At 43.2% G+C, this 13,463-nt stretch overlaps 1 protein-coding gene across 3 annotated transcripts in view; it reads right to left on the bottom strand.

Annotated features, from left to right (window-relative positions):
- Nucleotides 1-6,544: 6,544 nt before the first annotated feature.
- LOC117144408 overlaps nt 6,545-13,463 on the bottom strand; it is a 37,229-nt gene continuing 30,310 nt past the window's right edge. For 2 of the 3 annotated variants that reach the window (XM_033309547.1, XM_033309549.1), the window contains exons 10-12: nt 10,380-10,531; nt 9,588-9,703; nt 7,532-9,519 (exon numbers count right to left, since the gene is read on the bottom strand). In XM_033309547.1, coding sequence (XP_033165438.1) covers nt 7,532-9,519; nt 9,588-9,703; nt 10,380-10,531 — 2,256 coding nt within the window. Of the gene's footprint in view, nt 9,520-9,587; nt 9,704-10,379; nt 10,532-13,463 lie in introns of all 3 variants that reach the window. The other variant, XM_033309548.1, reaches the window with a different exon arrangement.

Genomic DNA, 13,463 nt, shown 5'->3' with positions numbered 1-13,463 from the left:
TGGCGTTGCTATTTGGAATTCGACACGTACGCGGGCATCCCAGGACACGTATAACGGTGTAATCCCGGGGAAGGGATGCTTCAGCGGGGCGGGCGGCTGGTAAAGGGTGTTCGCGGGGCAGCTTGTGCCGGTGTCGATTTTGACACGTTGCCCCAGTGTGGGGGAACTGGTAATTGTGGTGTAAAACTGTAGAATAACAGCACTTAGCTGGCTGCTAATACGAGCACGTGTCTGCTTTGTTGCACAACATGGCGTATGCGCAATGCTCAACCCCACGCCCCGTGTCTATAATAAAAACTGCATACCCAGGAGAAACCCAACCGAGTTGAACTCGTTGGGCTTTCAATTTGTCATTTGAATGCTCGATTAATTAGGAATTTCTGCTGTTAATCAAGTTCTCAGGCAAATGACTAGTAGGTTGGAATTAGAGAAACATTTGGCCATGTTATTATCTACATGCAGCATCTGCCCCAAACAGATAATAATTATAATGAGCTTAGGGCTGGGCGTTTTCGATTAACTGCTGCCAACTCATATGCATATTTTTATTTAATTAAAGTCGAGTGTAAACAGCAAAGGAATGTTGACAGGCGCCGGTGGAAAGCGATTGAAAAGACTTCGACGGGTGGATTCGACATATGGCGAGCCAAGGAAAATTCACAGACCCAAAAGTCACAAAGGCCAAAAAGGGAAAATCAGTAAGGAAAAAGGGAAAGCGAGGGCAAGGCAAGGAGAAAATGTGGCACGCGGCATTCACCGCACAATTCCATTACGTAAAGCAAACATCAGATGGCGTTGGCTGCGCGGCTTGATTGCGTTTGGTGCTTCTTGCGGCCCCACACCGCCCCCTTCCCTTGTGGGCGTGGCGCCAGTAAAGGCAACATATTGAATATTGATGCGCATCGATTTCGACTTGAAAGCGGGAAAGTTCAAGCAAGCAACCCACACACGCATTCACTCTCTTTGTTTATAATAAAAACATTTGCAATTTCTTGCAGTCACGCATCGAATGGCATTTAACACTATTCAGCGTGGTAATGGTGGGTATAAAAAAATAAATTGGCAACTAAAGTGTCGAATGTGGCATATGAATGTAAAGTCCGCATACTTACTTCAGATTATAATAAATTAAGCAGGGAATTTATGTACATGATTCTAGGAGGAAAGGGTATATACACGAATCGTATAGTGTTTTGGGAATTTAGTTTTAGTTTTTTTTAGTGGAAATGGTATGTGACTTTCGTTTCAAATACATATGTATGATATTTTTAACAGATTTAGTGTTAGGAATCAAATCACCAAGCTTCTGCATCTAAAACTGTATAATTTAAACAACATTTCAGTATCTTTAATATGTGTTTTTTGTCACCCATGCCACTGCTTCCGTAAAGAGATAACTCGATTCCGGTCGAACTTTTGACAGCAGAGTGTAAGTGCACTCAACGCAGTTAACTGGCTGCGGCGTCTGCGAAGCAATTTGTGAACGCTCGTCGAGCATTTAAAACAATTGGTGCCAAACAATTACGCGGAGGGTGCTTTTCAGAGGAAAAGGAGCGCATTGCGTGGAAGGAAGCCAAAGACTTCCTCGCCAAATTAGCGACAAATGTGTGGCGGCGGGCTGAGGGGGCGTTGCAGGGCTGGCGGGCGGGCAGACAGCGACCCAAATTGCAAATTGCAACAAACTTGAACCAAAGTGGGGCAACGATGGCGACAACGAGCGCGACGATGGACGCTTTGTCTGCGTAAGTTCGTAATAAGCAAATTAAATGCCAAGGGAATGCGGCCCTGCAAAGTAGGCAACAATAAAAATCCAGCGGCTGCCAATGCGAACGGAATGACTTGGCGCATTAACACCCCGATGACGCCACATGCCGCCAGCTGCCACCAGCCACATGCAACCGAAGCGCAATATCATGGGCGTTAATTGCCACCGAATGCATAAAGTTGATGAAGGGAAGGGGCAGTGAGTGGAGGGGAAATGGGCGGTGGGGCGTGGGAAAACTCTACGACCATGCTTGAGTGGAGCACACGAAACGATTTTCAGCAGCAGAGATGGCTTAGATTTACAGTAACTTTATAAGTATTTCTTTTTCGAATTTTAGATTTCATGTTATTATAGTTGCAACATCTCTAAAGGTAGTATATAGCGTTGTTAATTTCAGTTTAAACTTTAATTTATTTTAGCATTTTTATTTCTATAGCATTAGCATTTCTCACTGTTAAATGTTATACCACAACTGCAGTAAAAACGATATAACAGTTTTAAATTTAAGAAAATCCGATTAGGAGAGCGTTTTCTCCACTGTAAGCTGAACTAAGTCACGTTCTACAAAGCTTTCTGCGCTTTTCCACACTTTTATTTACTTTTAAAGGATCTTATGCGCAGTTTCCCCCCAGCCCTTATTGTGTTTTTCCTTGTAATTGCAGTTTTGCTTTCGCTTTCCTAGGAAAATATTTATGATAGAGGAGCAGCGAGAACTAAAATATGAAAGCAACAAAAGTCATAAAATATATATAAATAAAATGCGCTCCTCCATAAATCGCAAACGTGAGAGTGTCCATGTGGGCGTTAGTTTTTGTGCGAGGGGATTTTTCGGTTCGTGCGTGCTGACTTGCCAAACATCCTGCCATCCTGCCATCCTGGCATCCCGGCGGAGCAGCAACAGCAGCAGATCCTGGCAGAAATTTACAAATTTAATAAAGGCAAACTATGAGAGATGTAAATGTAAATGGGTCTACATTGTGTTGTCTACATTTAAGCGCCGTGCAATGTGTTTGTGCTGATAGAATAGCTGCTATGATATGCTCACCGTTTTATTTATTTAAATTTGTTTCTGATATGCAAAACGGAGAGAGAGGAGACCGGCTTACGCCAGCCAGCTAATCGGGTAAATAAAAAACTCACAATTCAAAACGCATTAACATATTTTAGAAAATTAGGGCGAAGTACGAGAACTCCCACGAATTGGTGTTCGCCTTTTGCACTTGACCAATTTAAATCAATTGCTGAATATTATTTTATGGCGCCGAAATTTTACAACCCATTGAACTCTGGACCGCAGAACAAACAAAGAAACACTGGATAGGATTAATTAAAAAAATAGGTTGTACCACAGGGCGCTGGCAAAAAAGTGTGTTTAATTAAATATTTATATTATTATTATTTTGCCCCATGCCCGTACTAGTCGATTTCTGTGCACTTGTGAATTTATATTCATTGAGGTTTTCGATGCGAATAATTTGCATTTAACACATGCGCACAGTCTACAAGCTCGACCGCAAAATTACATTTAATTCTCGCAGCGCAAAATTATCAACTAGCAAATCCGTTTATGCACTTGATGTCCTTAATGACTTTTGTTGTCCTTATTTCTGTGGCTGTTTTCAGTTGTCTAGTCGCCCAATACAATTAATTAAACATTTTCCGTTTGTTTAGGAAATTGCATTTCAGATCGCATTCACCCAAAATTGATAATCAAACGCATGCTAATGTTTGCCAGCAAATTATTTCCCAAAATTAAATTAGATATTTTGCGTTTTTGCTATGCGATGAGCAGGCGTGTAAATTACCGCGACCAGAAACACGCCAGCCACTATTTTTATTTTAACTGTTTTAAAACTTACCCGCGATAAACAATTTTCGCATTTGCCTGGCCCCAATGATTTTCGTGCAATTTTATTGTTTAGAGTAATGGCCACAAAGCTACAATAATTGCTGGGCTTTAAATGATTTAGCACTGCTCATACCAGCATGCAATTGTGTAATTTGGCACCTGTTAAATTATTAAAATGTTCATTATAAAGTCAAATAGACGACATGAATGAAAAAGTAAGGAAATATCGAAACATAATTTGCATATGTGTTTATTTGCAGTCGCTGTTTTTGTTTTCAGTTCGCATGCAATGGGCCATTTGCATTGTGTGCAATGTTTAACCAGCTTATTGTTCAAGGCTATTGATTTGAATTGAAGACCAGTGGCTCAGTGGGCATTGCAAATGCACATTTAATAAATAATCGCACGAAAACAATAACACTAAAAAGTGCATTAATTAGTCATTAGGCACTTCACGAAGTGGGCGAAAAAAACCGTTCGCTATTAAAAATCGTTGTAGAGCATACGCATTTTATATTAGCCATGTCGCTCTCAATTAGTTTCAATTAAAGAAGATTAAATATGTACGCAGTAATCCGTTCTGTATCCAATTTAAGTTTAAGCCGATAAAGTATTTTGTTTTTGCCCATGGCCTTCCTGTCATAACTTTGCATTTGCCCCGCTCAGTTTCCCCTGCTCATCGTTCGTTTCGGCCTTTTTCAGTTAACTAGGGGAACTAGGGGGAACTAGGGGAAAGCCCCCGAACAGTAAATCAAATCAGAGACCAGAACGCCATACTAGTATTTATGCATGAGAGGCTCCCCGTCTCCGAAAGGCCCCACTCCCGCTCTAGTAGGAGTACTTGTCCCCACATTCTCGTTATTTACGATCCGCCCGCCCCTGCATATTTGACTTTAATATACTCTCGAGTTACTCTAATTTGTGGTTGTCAGCAAATTTCAGACAACAGTACTGCCGGCAAAATCTGCTTGGGGAATTTAATTTTTCTTATTTCTGTCTGGCGTTTTGCTTGTGGCTGTGTTGCCTGGGAACTCTGATTTGTTAGACTAAACTATTCGGCTTTTGCGGCTTTCCATGGTAGCTTATAAATTATTCAAAATGGCAAACCGGAGAAGGGATGAAATGGGGTTGAATGTACTAAATTGATACAACTGCTCAATATTTAATAGCGTATAAGTGTTTTTAACAATCGTAGAAGTGATTATGGAAAGACAGCTGTTTCCGTTTCCGTGTCCTTCGATTGCCAATGTTCTTTGCAGAAATTCCATTGCACGCATATCAAGCAAACAAACTTCCATTTAGCACTTTGCAACTGGCCACAAAAGTTGGGTTGAGTTTATTCAATTCAAGTACCATTTTACACACTTCGCACTTCACTGACACAACCGAAGGACTCACTCGCTTGCTCACAAGGAATTTCTTCCGGCGAAAGAAAACACCAACGATACATGGGCCACAGAAGAAGCTTGAGGAGGGAGGCGCCTGAGGAAAAGTGCGGAATACTGGCCACAGCAATCTGATAGACTGATATGGAAAGCTGTGGAAAATCAGCAGCATGTTTCTCCTTGAGCAGAAAACAAATGTCAACACAAACAACAGCTCGTCGAGTTGTCCAAGCGGTTATTATGGCAATTTATGTTCTCCGTTTCGATCAAACAGCCATGATAAAATCCTTTTAGCAGGACTCTTTTGCTCCCCAATTAGTTCGCTCCAACAAGGGGAATTATTACTTACCTGTGCTCACATAAAACGAGGCCATCAGAAATCCGAAAGGAAAACCAGGAACAATTCATGGGGTCAAACAATATAATTACGAATTTTTAAGGGCGCTCCGGGGGGAAAACATTTCTGTTAGCCCTGTTTATGGCGGAGATTTTCAATTTCCCCGTAGTTCGGAACAAACTTTCTGCGAAACCTGCGCAAGAGGCAAGAACAACTTGAAGACACAGTCATTTGCATAAGGGGCCCACGCAGAAACGGCACAATAACTCAATTCGCAGCACAAAAGCAAAAAAAGAAAATCAAATGTGCCACAAAGGGAATAAGGCATAAAAGCCAACGCAAAAACTTTTCTGCCCAGGCAGTAAATCCTGCAGGATATGGCCCTAAGCTTAGCAACACAACGCACAACTATTACTCGGCCTCGAGGGGAGCGACAACTTTGATGTCCTGGCCGAGGACAGATCCCAGTTTTAGGCAAGTGGAGAAGAGTTAACAACTATGCCCAAAACGCCAAATATTTGAAATATGTGTAGCAATGAAAATGTTGACATTTGAACTGATTTCCAGGCGGTCTCCACAGTTCAGACTCCGTTTCCCCGCTGAGAGTGCTCCTCTACTAAACACTCGAAAAAAGTCTTCACCCCGAAGGATGTTCCTCTAAGTAATATATATATATCATATATTACCAAATAATAAAAAATAAACCAAGTTACAGATAATTTTTAAATAGGAGAATTTTCCACAATTAAAGCTGTTTTATTTATGTAAGAGAAAGTAATTGGGGTCGAATAGATGTGTTAGTTGCCAAATCATATCATCACATAGTTTAGAGAAATTTGGAAGTGTGTCGTTTCTTACCTCGAAATTTTGAGAACTTTGAAGATAAATGCTGAAACTTTTTTACGAGTGATTTGGTTGGCGAAATGTTGTGGCAAATTAAGTTGGCGGCAGTGCGAAATTGCGTGGCCCGGAGAGTATTGGCAACAAAATTCACGAAGAAAACAGAAGTCAAACATAAAAGAGGAGCAGACATGTTCGTAAGTAGCTTTTGTTTGGTAAATTGGCGGCAACAATAGTTGACACAAGTTTTGGTGAGCGAGTGGCAAAATTCAAGGCATTGTTATTGGCAATTTCAGCAGCAGCTATTTTTGCTGTCGATTGGTATGGGAATATATATAGAATCACAAAGTCAGCCGCATAAAAATTTCTTTCATCTCTCGAATTCACTATATTTTCCAGTATGTGCATTTGTGCGGATGCTAGCTTATGGTTAACCACATTTAAGTTTAAGCAATGAAAATCTTTATCTTATAATACTTGATATTGGGATTCTGGGCATTCATTAAACATTCTTTGAGTCCCTTGTTCTTCAGCTTAAGTAATGGGAATATTTAAATTTAATTGTCCTTAGCATATTTTGTTATATTCTAGTTGTTAAGTAATTTTATTAAATACTGTGGCTAATTTCGATTAATCGGCTATTGGAGAAGCTTACAGTTAAGCCCATTAAACTTTTTCTCGGTTATATTTTAAAATATTTTAGCTATTTGCTCTTTCATCATCCCTTGTTTTTGTATATGCTGATTTTGTTAAAAAATTAATACATAATTACGAGTCAATTTCTTTTCTTCTATATACAAACTATCAAGCTTTTCGCACTCCAACTGTATGATTAAGAATATACATCTTTTTCAAGCTACCCAATGAAATATGACATTTAATCTGTTACCATACCTAGTACTTTCGTTGGTAAAATTTGAGAAAACTAAAACTGTGTAATCAATTTTAAATAACTTGCTAAAGCGACTTAACTGTGCAATATTCTCTAGGAAATTAGTTTCCCTTACGGGAATCGCTGCTTATATCGATACGGCGAACCTTCGCTGCAATCTCCAGGGAGACCTCCACTGCAATTTTCTTAACTAATTTACGCTGGCAGAAACTTTGCTCACACAAAGCCAGAAGGCCAGCAGTCGAGCTCTAACCACGGGCTATGCCGCCAAGTCAAAGATAAACTTTACACCAAAATGTATTATTAAATTTACGCAGACCCCGTAAAATTTCAGACCAGAGGAAACCGGAGAGTTGGGATCCGGACAAATACTAGAGGGGGCTGAGCAGGCAGCTGTCTGTCGCCGCATTGCGGGCACGGCGGGAAGTCCTGAAGGATTCTTGGCAGCCGCTCCCTGGAGTTTCTATATATTGGTTGTAATACTTCTGCCGGGAGCTGGCTGGAACTGCTGCAGCTCGGTGCGTACGGTTCCAGTGGACGAAGAGGAGGAGGAGTCCGTGGTCGAGGCATAGGATGCCGACGAGCCAGATGATATTGTGGAATCGGTTCGCGGCTGGCATCCCAAAGGATTTGCGGTGTTGTCAGTTGCCGTTCTTGCTTGCAAATCCTTGCCGGAAGCCTGGCGTTGCAATTGAGGAATGCGGCTTGCTGTTGCCATTCCCGTTGATCCAAGAGATTCCCCAGCTGGTCCGCCTGGCGTGGCTTGGGATTGAGACTCCGCCGGCTTTGTGGGCCTGGGAATGAGCGAGTTCCTCGAGGGCGATTTCATGGGCTGCGCGTACAAATCGCCATTGGGCGCCGCCCAGCTGCAACTTCCGGGACTGGGCCTAATTGCGTAAATGCACTCGGTCCGCTCGCCTCCCTGAGGGGGCGTGGTTTCGTGGGCCGGGGGTACGGACTCGAAGGATTGAAAGGATCCGCTGAGAGCCGTCATAGCCGAAGACTCTGGCATTCTCTTCACTCGCTTTAGACTGGAGGCGGGTGATTTGGGCACAATGGGTCCGACAATGAGAGTGTTCTGTGTGATTTGGGGCTCCTTGAGGTCCTCGTCCTCGCCTCCACAATCTCTGGCCACCTGGAGTGGCGAAGTGGTTATGTTGCTGCTGTCCCTCCGCCTCCTGCCCAGAGTGTTGCTAATGGTTCGCGGCGGCGGCAGAGGAGCGTTGAAATTCTGTGGCGGCAGGGAATTTCTCTTATAGCTGCTGTTAATTAAATCCTGTTCTGTGGGCAGGACTTTGGGATAATTACGCTGCCGCAAAAGCGCCAGTTGCTGAGCAGACGTTAAAGGTATTACCTCCAGACCATCAGAGTCATCTCTGCTCGTCACGTTGATGTCCACATCGTCGGCATGCACAAAGCTGGTGACCTGCTCATCAGCAGCCAGGATCATGTCCACAGGATCCGAATGGGAATGGGAGTGGTTCCTCAAGGGATATTGCTGCTGGAGGATGTCATCACTCGGTTCAGTTAGGGCCGAATGTTGTCTCTGCAGTAGCATCTCGTAGTGCTGCGGCTCGTGCATGTGTTGGGGGATGAGTAGAGCTGCGTCGGCCACCTCTATATCCTGGCAGATGATCAGCCTGCCATCGGATAAAATCGGTTGTGGAGGCGGAGTGGCCGTGTTGAAGCTACCCGATTTCGGCGCTTCCTGACTCGACATCCACTCACAGACTTTAGTGTGGGTGTCCACTGTGGAGCAACTCAGCGATCTCTGACCTGTCTTGATGGCCTCATAGGTATTTGATTTCCTTGTCATCTCCAGGACGAAACTATCGTCTCCGTCGCGGGACTTGCTGCACCTCTTAAGCTCCTCATCATTGGCTCCATCGTAGCTGAGTATGGTGCCGCCCAATTTAGGAGCCGGAAAAGGTAGGGCCTTGGCCCTTCGACGGCGCTGTCGCAACAAAAATGTTCCATAAATCAGGAGATTGAGAACTATTATAATGGTTATTAAGGCGATCAGTAGTTGCATCGTGGCCTCGGATTTGGCCACGGTTTCAGGAGGGGCCTGAGGCTTATCCTCCCCGCTCTCCAGTGGGTTGTTGGAGGTCACCAAGTCCTCGAAATCACTACCACCCTGCATCTTGTGCACATGACCGAAGGTAGGAGGAGCATTGTACATATTTTCCGCAGCTGTTTCTGTCGATTCGCCACTCTGTGTTGGTCCAGCTAGACTGGGTTCCTGGAGAAGAAGCTTTAATGTCCTCACAGGGTCCTCGGCGCCGTGGTCCCTCGGCCCGTACTTGCTCATGTGACCTGTAATCACCTCTTGACCGGGCTTCTGAAGCTGCTCCTGAATGGCTGCGATCTGATTGAGTTCGTCCGGGAGCTCTTTGTTCCAAAAATTCATATAAATTTGGCGGTACTTGTAGCCCACTGTTGGCGGAATGCCTGAAGAAAAAAAGGGGAAAAGATTATGGTTTTACTTAATGGCTATTTTCTAATGACATGACCCCTACCAATATTAAGATATGCCTGCGCCCTCCTATTGAATTCCGGCCAATCCAGGTCGTAGCGATCCCACTCCAGAGCATGTGAGTTGATGAAGATTCCCTTCCATGGAGCCTTGGGATTGCTGGAAAAAACATTATAGCAGCCAATGAGAATTTCTGCCAACGGATATGTTATCGTCTGGTTCACATTTTAGTCTCCCCTTTTCGAGAAAAGAATCCCATTTTATAGACATAATCCGGCCATTCATTTGCTCATTTAAATGATATGGTTATGGCCAATAACCACACTCGCCGGCAGCCGAATGCCAAAACGCCCTGCTAACGATCTCTGATTTCAGCTCTGATTGCCGCACCCATTTCCATTTTTTGCCCGGCCTTTATTTTTATCCCTGAGCGGTGGCCACTCCAACTAATAATATTTGCATGTGCCGCCACCCAATCCGGCTGCTGTAGAATAATAATAAAAGCGGCAGTAAAAATTCTATTCATTTCGCTGTCCGAGCGTTGCAGATTGCAAAACGTTCCGTATTCGAAGGCAAAGCCAATGCCAAACCAGTGCCACTAGTCGTTGCCATTCCAGAACTCATGAATATCCCACACTGCATCCGCACCCGCATCCGCATCCGCATCCGCATTTGCATGCAGATCTGTGACTCTTCGTGTTGATGTTGATGGCCCTCCCAGCTTTATAGTCCACAGCCTTGGCAGTACGAGTACCACAAACTCCCCAGCTAACTTTCTCCAAATGCACTTTGCACATCCGCTCTGTGGACCGAAAGTCCAGCAGGCAGTACTCACCCGGTCTTTACGAAATTCGTCCAATATGCCATTACCGCCTCGGAAAGCAGCTTTTCCTGCACCGTGTAGTTGCCACTGGGAAAGGGACCTGCGGCGGCCAAAGGAGCCCCGAAGATAAACGCCAATTCCTCGCCCATAATGCTATGCGGTAGCTGTAAGTGAAAATGTATATATATCCAGTTCAAAAGTGTCAGTAAATCAAGCCGGTAGTGGAATACTCTAAAACGCAGGCCATTAAAGCGGGTTGTGGGCCTTAAGCTATAAATATTAAAGTATCAAGGTAGGAGGAGGAAAGTGGATGATTTGCTTTCAAAACTAAGGAGCTCTCTGAATATGCCATTCTTCCAAAATGAAATGAACTTTAACCCTTACTGTGAAAGGGGAAGACTCAAATATTATAGCAGAGTCTTAGAAGTAACTGCTCATGTTTCTTTAAATACAGAGAGGTAAACGAACACTTTGAGGCGTCCGCCTCGCAAGGACTCTGATTTACGGAAGGAAATCTCCTAATGTGTTCGACCTTCATCACTGAGTGTATATTACCCGGCAAAATGTAATGCGGTTAGAAAGTCGGTGGGCGACTAGGAGATCGGTGAGAAATGTTTTCAGCAGTATTTTAACGGCTCTTTTTTTGGCCATTGTGACCAACCGGCATCAATCTTCTTAGACGGCCTGCATAAATATTTAGCTAGCCGAAGACAGGAGCGAAAAACAGGACGAGGACGACGGCGAGGACGGGAACGGGAACGGGAATGGGGACAGGACGAGACCGCCGGAGGGAGTCGCTGAATGTAAGTAGGTAATAAAGCCAAGTTTTTATTGTTGCCATGAAAAATGTAACAAAGTCACAAAGCATTGCTGTCTGAGCACATCAAAATGCCACTGTCCCATAGCTGCTGACTGTTCTTTTCGGTTTTGGCCATCGGACGATGTCCTCTGCGCCGCTGAAATCTTTTATGGCATTTATGAATGATGAATTTCGCTTTTGATTTTGATTCTCATTTTGCAATTGTGTGAGAATCTGATGAAACGAGCAAACGGAATTCAATATTGCTGCTCCGTGGCAAGGCTTAGTCTAAGCTTTTTGTTGAGAGTTCTGTGATGAATATATACGGTTCAATGGCCCTATAACGAAATCAAAGCTATTCCTTAAGGTTTTTCCACGATTCGAATTGATTCGGCATTCTGGCACGGCAAATGTTTATTTTACGGTTAACATTTTGATGCCAGGGGAAATATTTTCATATCAATCAAATTGAGTGCCTGCGAACAATAATATTATTTGTCATAGCACACACTACTGCAAATGCTTATAGTGCACAAAATCTAAAAATTTTAATTAAACACTTCCGTTTAAATTCTGCAAACTCAGTATTGGTCCCGATATGAATGCATAATTAAAGAATGTTCATAAATTTTCCGAAAATAATTTATGAATTTATTCGATTGGCACATCCTGTACCAAATTCGTGTCGGCCAGCGATTCTCGCTTTAAAAATAACCGGAGCGGAGGCGGAAATTCAATTTGGAATAAATGCGTAACTTTCGTAATTTATGCCCCTCCGTGTGCCCACTCTGAAAACGCCTTCCTGTGCCCACGGCAACGGAAACAACAATTTGACTTAGCGCCATTTGTCGTAATAAACCTAATGGAGTTAATGGCACTCGCTGCGTGTAAAATTTCCAAAAATATTTGCCCGAATAGGCTTTACGGGGGACTTAGGATCAGTAACCTGAGGCAATTGCCTGGGCGTGAATTGGCCAGGAGGCTGGGAATTGCTCGGCGCACAATTTGGCCTCGTCTTTTTATAATTTTATTGGATTACGCCAAGAGCTTGGAGACCAGGTCTCTTTAATTTGGTATTTCTGCGTGTTGGTAATTAAATATTTTCGCTCGCAGAATTTTTGGCAAAAGTACGCTGTGCATTAAGCGCAACGGCCACGTTTTTCAGTATTTGCCAAACACTCGAGTTTCGGAACCTTTTTGCGGATTGCGGTCGCAACTTTCAACCACGCACCAAAATAAAAACTTTAGTTCGAGTCATATTTATTTTATTTTCATAAATTTCTTTTCCTTCCTCAACCATTTCGCATTCTTATCAGAAGGAGGGAGCCAGTTGAGCGGGGGAATGCCCAAATAGTCGGCGAAAAAAACTTTCCCAAGAAAAAAGAAGGCGACCAGACGGGACATACTTCAAATGTTTTTTATTTGTGGGGTTTGCGGAAAATTCTTGGGATGCTGACCGCGTTTAGAATGCGATGATAATGACATTCGTCTACGTGGGTCTGTGTGTTCGTGGGCCCCGGAAAATGCTGGATTTAATATGGGAAACTTATTAAACTGTCCTCGAGCCGAAGTCGTTTCCATCTGCTTTCCCTCGATTATGCCTAAATAAATTGGAACTTGTTTTGCCAAAGTTTTCGGCTCGCTGAGTTTATTGCTCAGCTTGGGAAATTAGAAAAGAAGAATAGAAAAATCCTCCAGAGCAGCAATTTTGTCGAATCCCCATGTTGTTTATTTCTGTGCCATTTTGCGTTTTGTCGTCGGGATTAAATTCAGTTAGGATGTACTTAACGCACAATTCTGATTTTGGTGGCGTTACAAGTTCGCCGAAAAAGGCCTTACTACATCGAGAACAAATCAAATCGTTTAATTTAAATTTCTTTGTTGTTGAAATAATAATTTTTTAAAATATATTTATTTTTTAGCTTCAGCCTATTTCAGAAGAGTGTTTTTCCCAATCTAACTAAGTCGCTGATATACTGTCAATCTGAATACCATCTGTAGACAGTAGATTTTGCTGACACCCTCTGTCTGGTTGTATGACGCTGTCTTTGGGATTAAATCAATTAAGCCCTTCTTAAAGCACCACAGCCATTTCGCTGGAATTATCTATGCTTGGTATAATTTTCGCTATTTTTACAAGCGCCTTGAGGCACAGCTCCGCTTCAGTGGAATGGAATGGAGTGGTCGGACACTTGAAGCCAAGTACGTAAGTAGTCTCTTTGGCCCATTTTGAGGCCGAGTTTGAGGCAAACAGGCAAGACATGTGCCAAAAAGTTTCACAATAAGCCCGCGGCCCA

The sequence above is a fragment of the Drosophila mauritiana genome, chromosome 3R (assembly GCF_004382145.1).
Source record: "Drosophila mauritiana strain mau12 chromosome 3R, ASM438214v1, whole genome shotgun sequence".
NCBI lineage: Eukaryota > Metazoa > Arthropoda > Insecta > Diptera > Drosophilidae > Drosophila > Drosophila mauritiana.
Note: the sequence above shows the minus strand (reverse complement) of the source record. Positions and strands in the feature narration are given on the sequence as shown.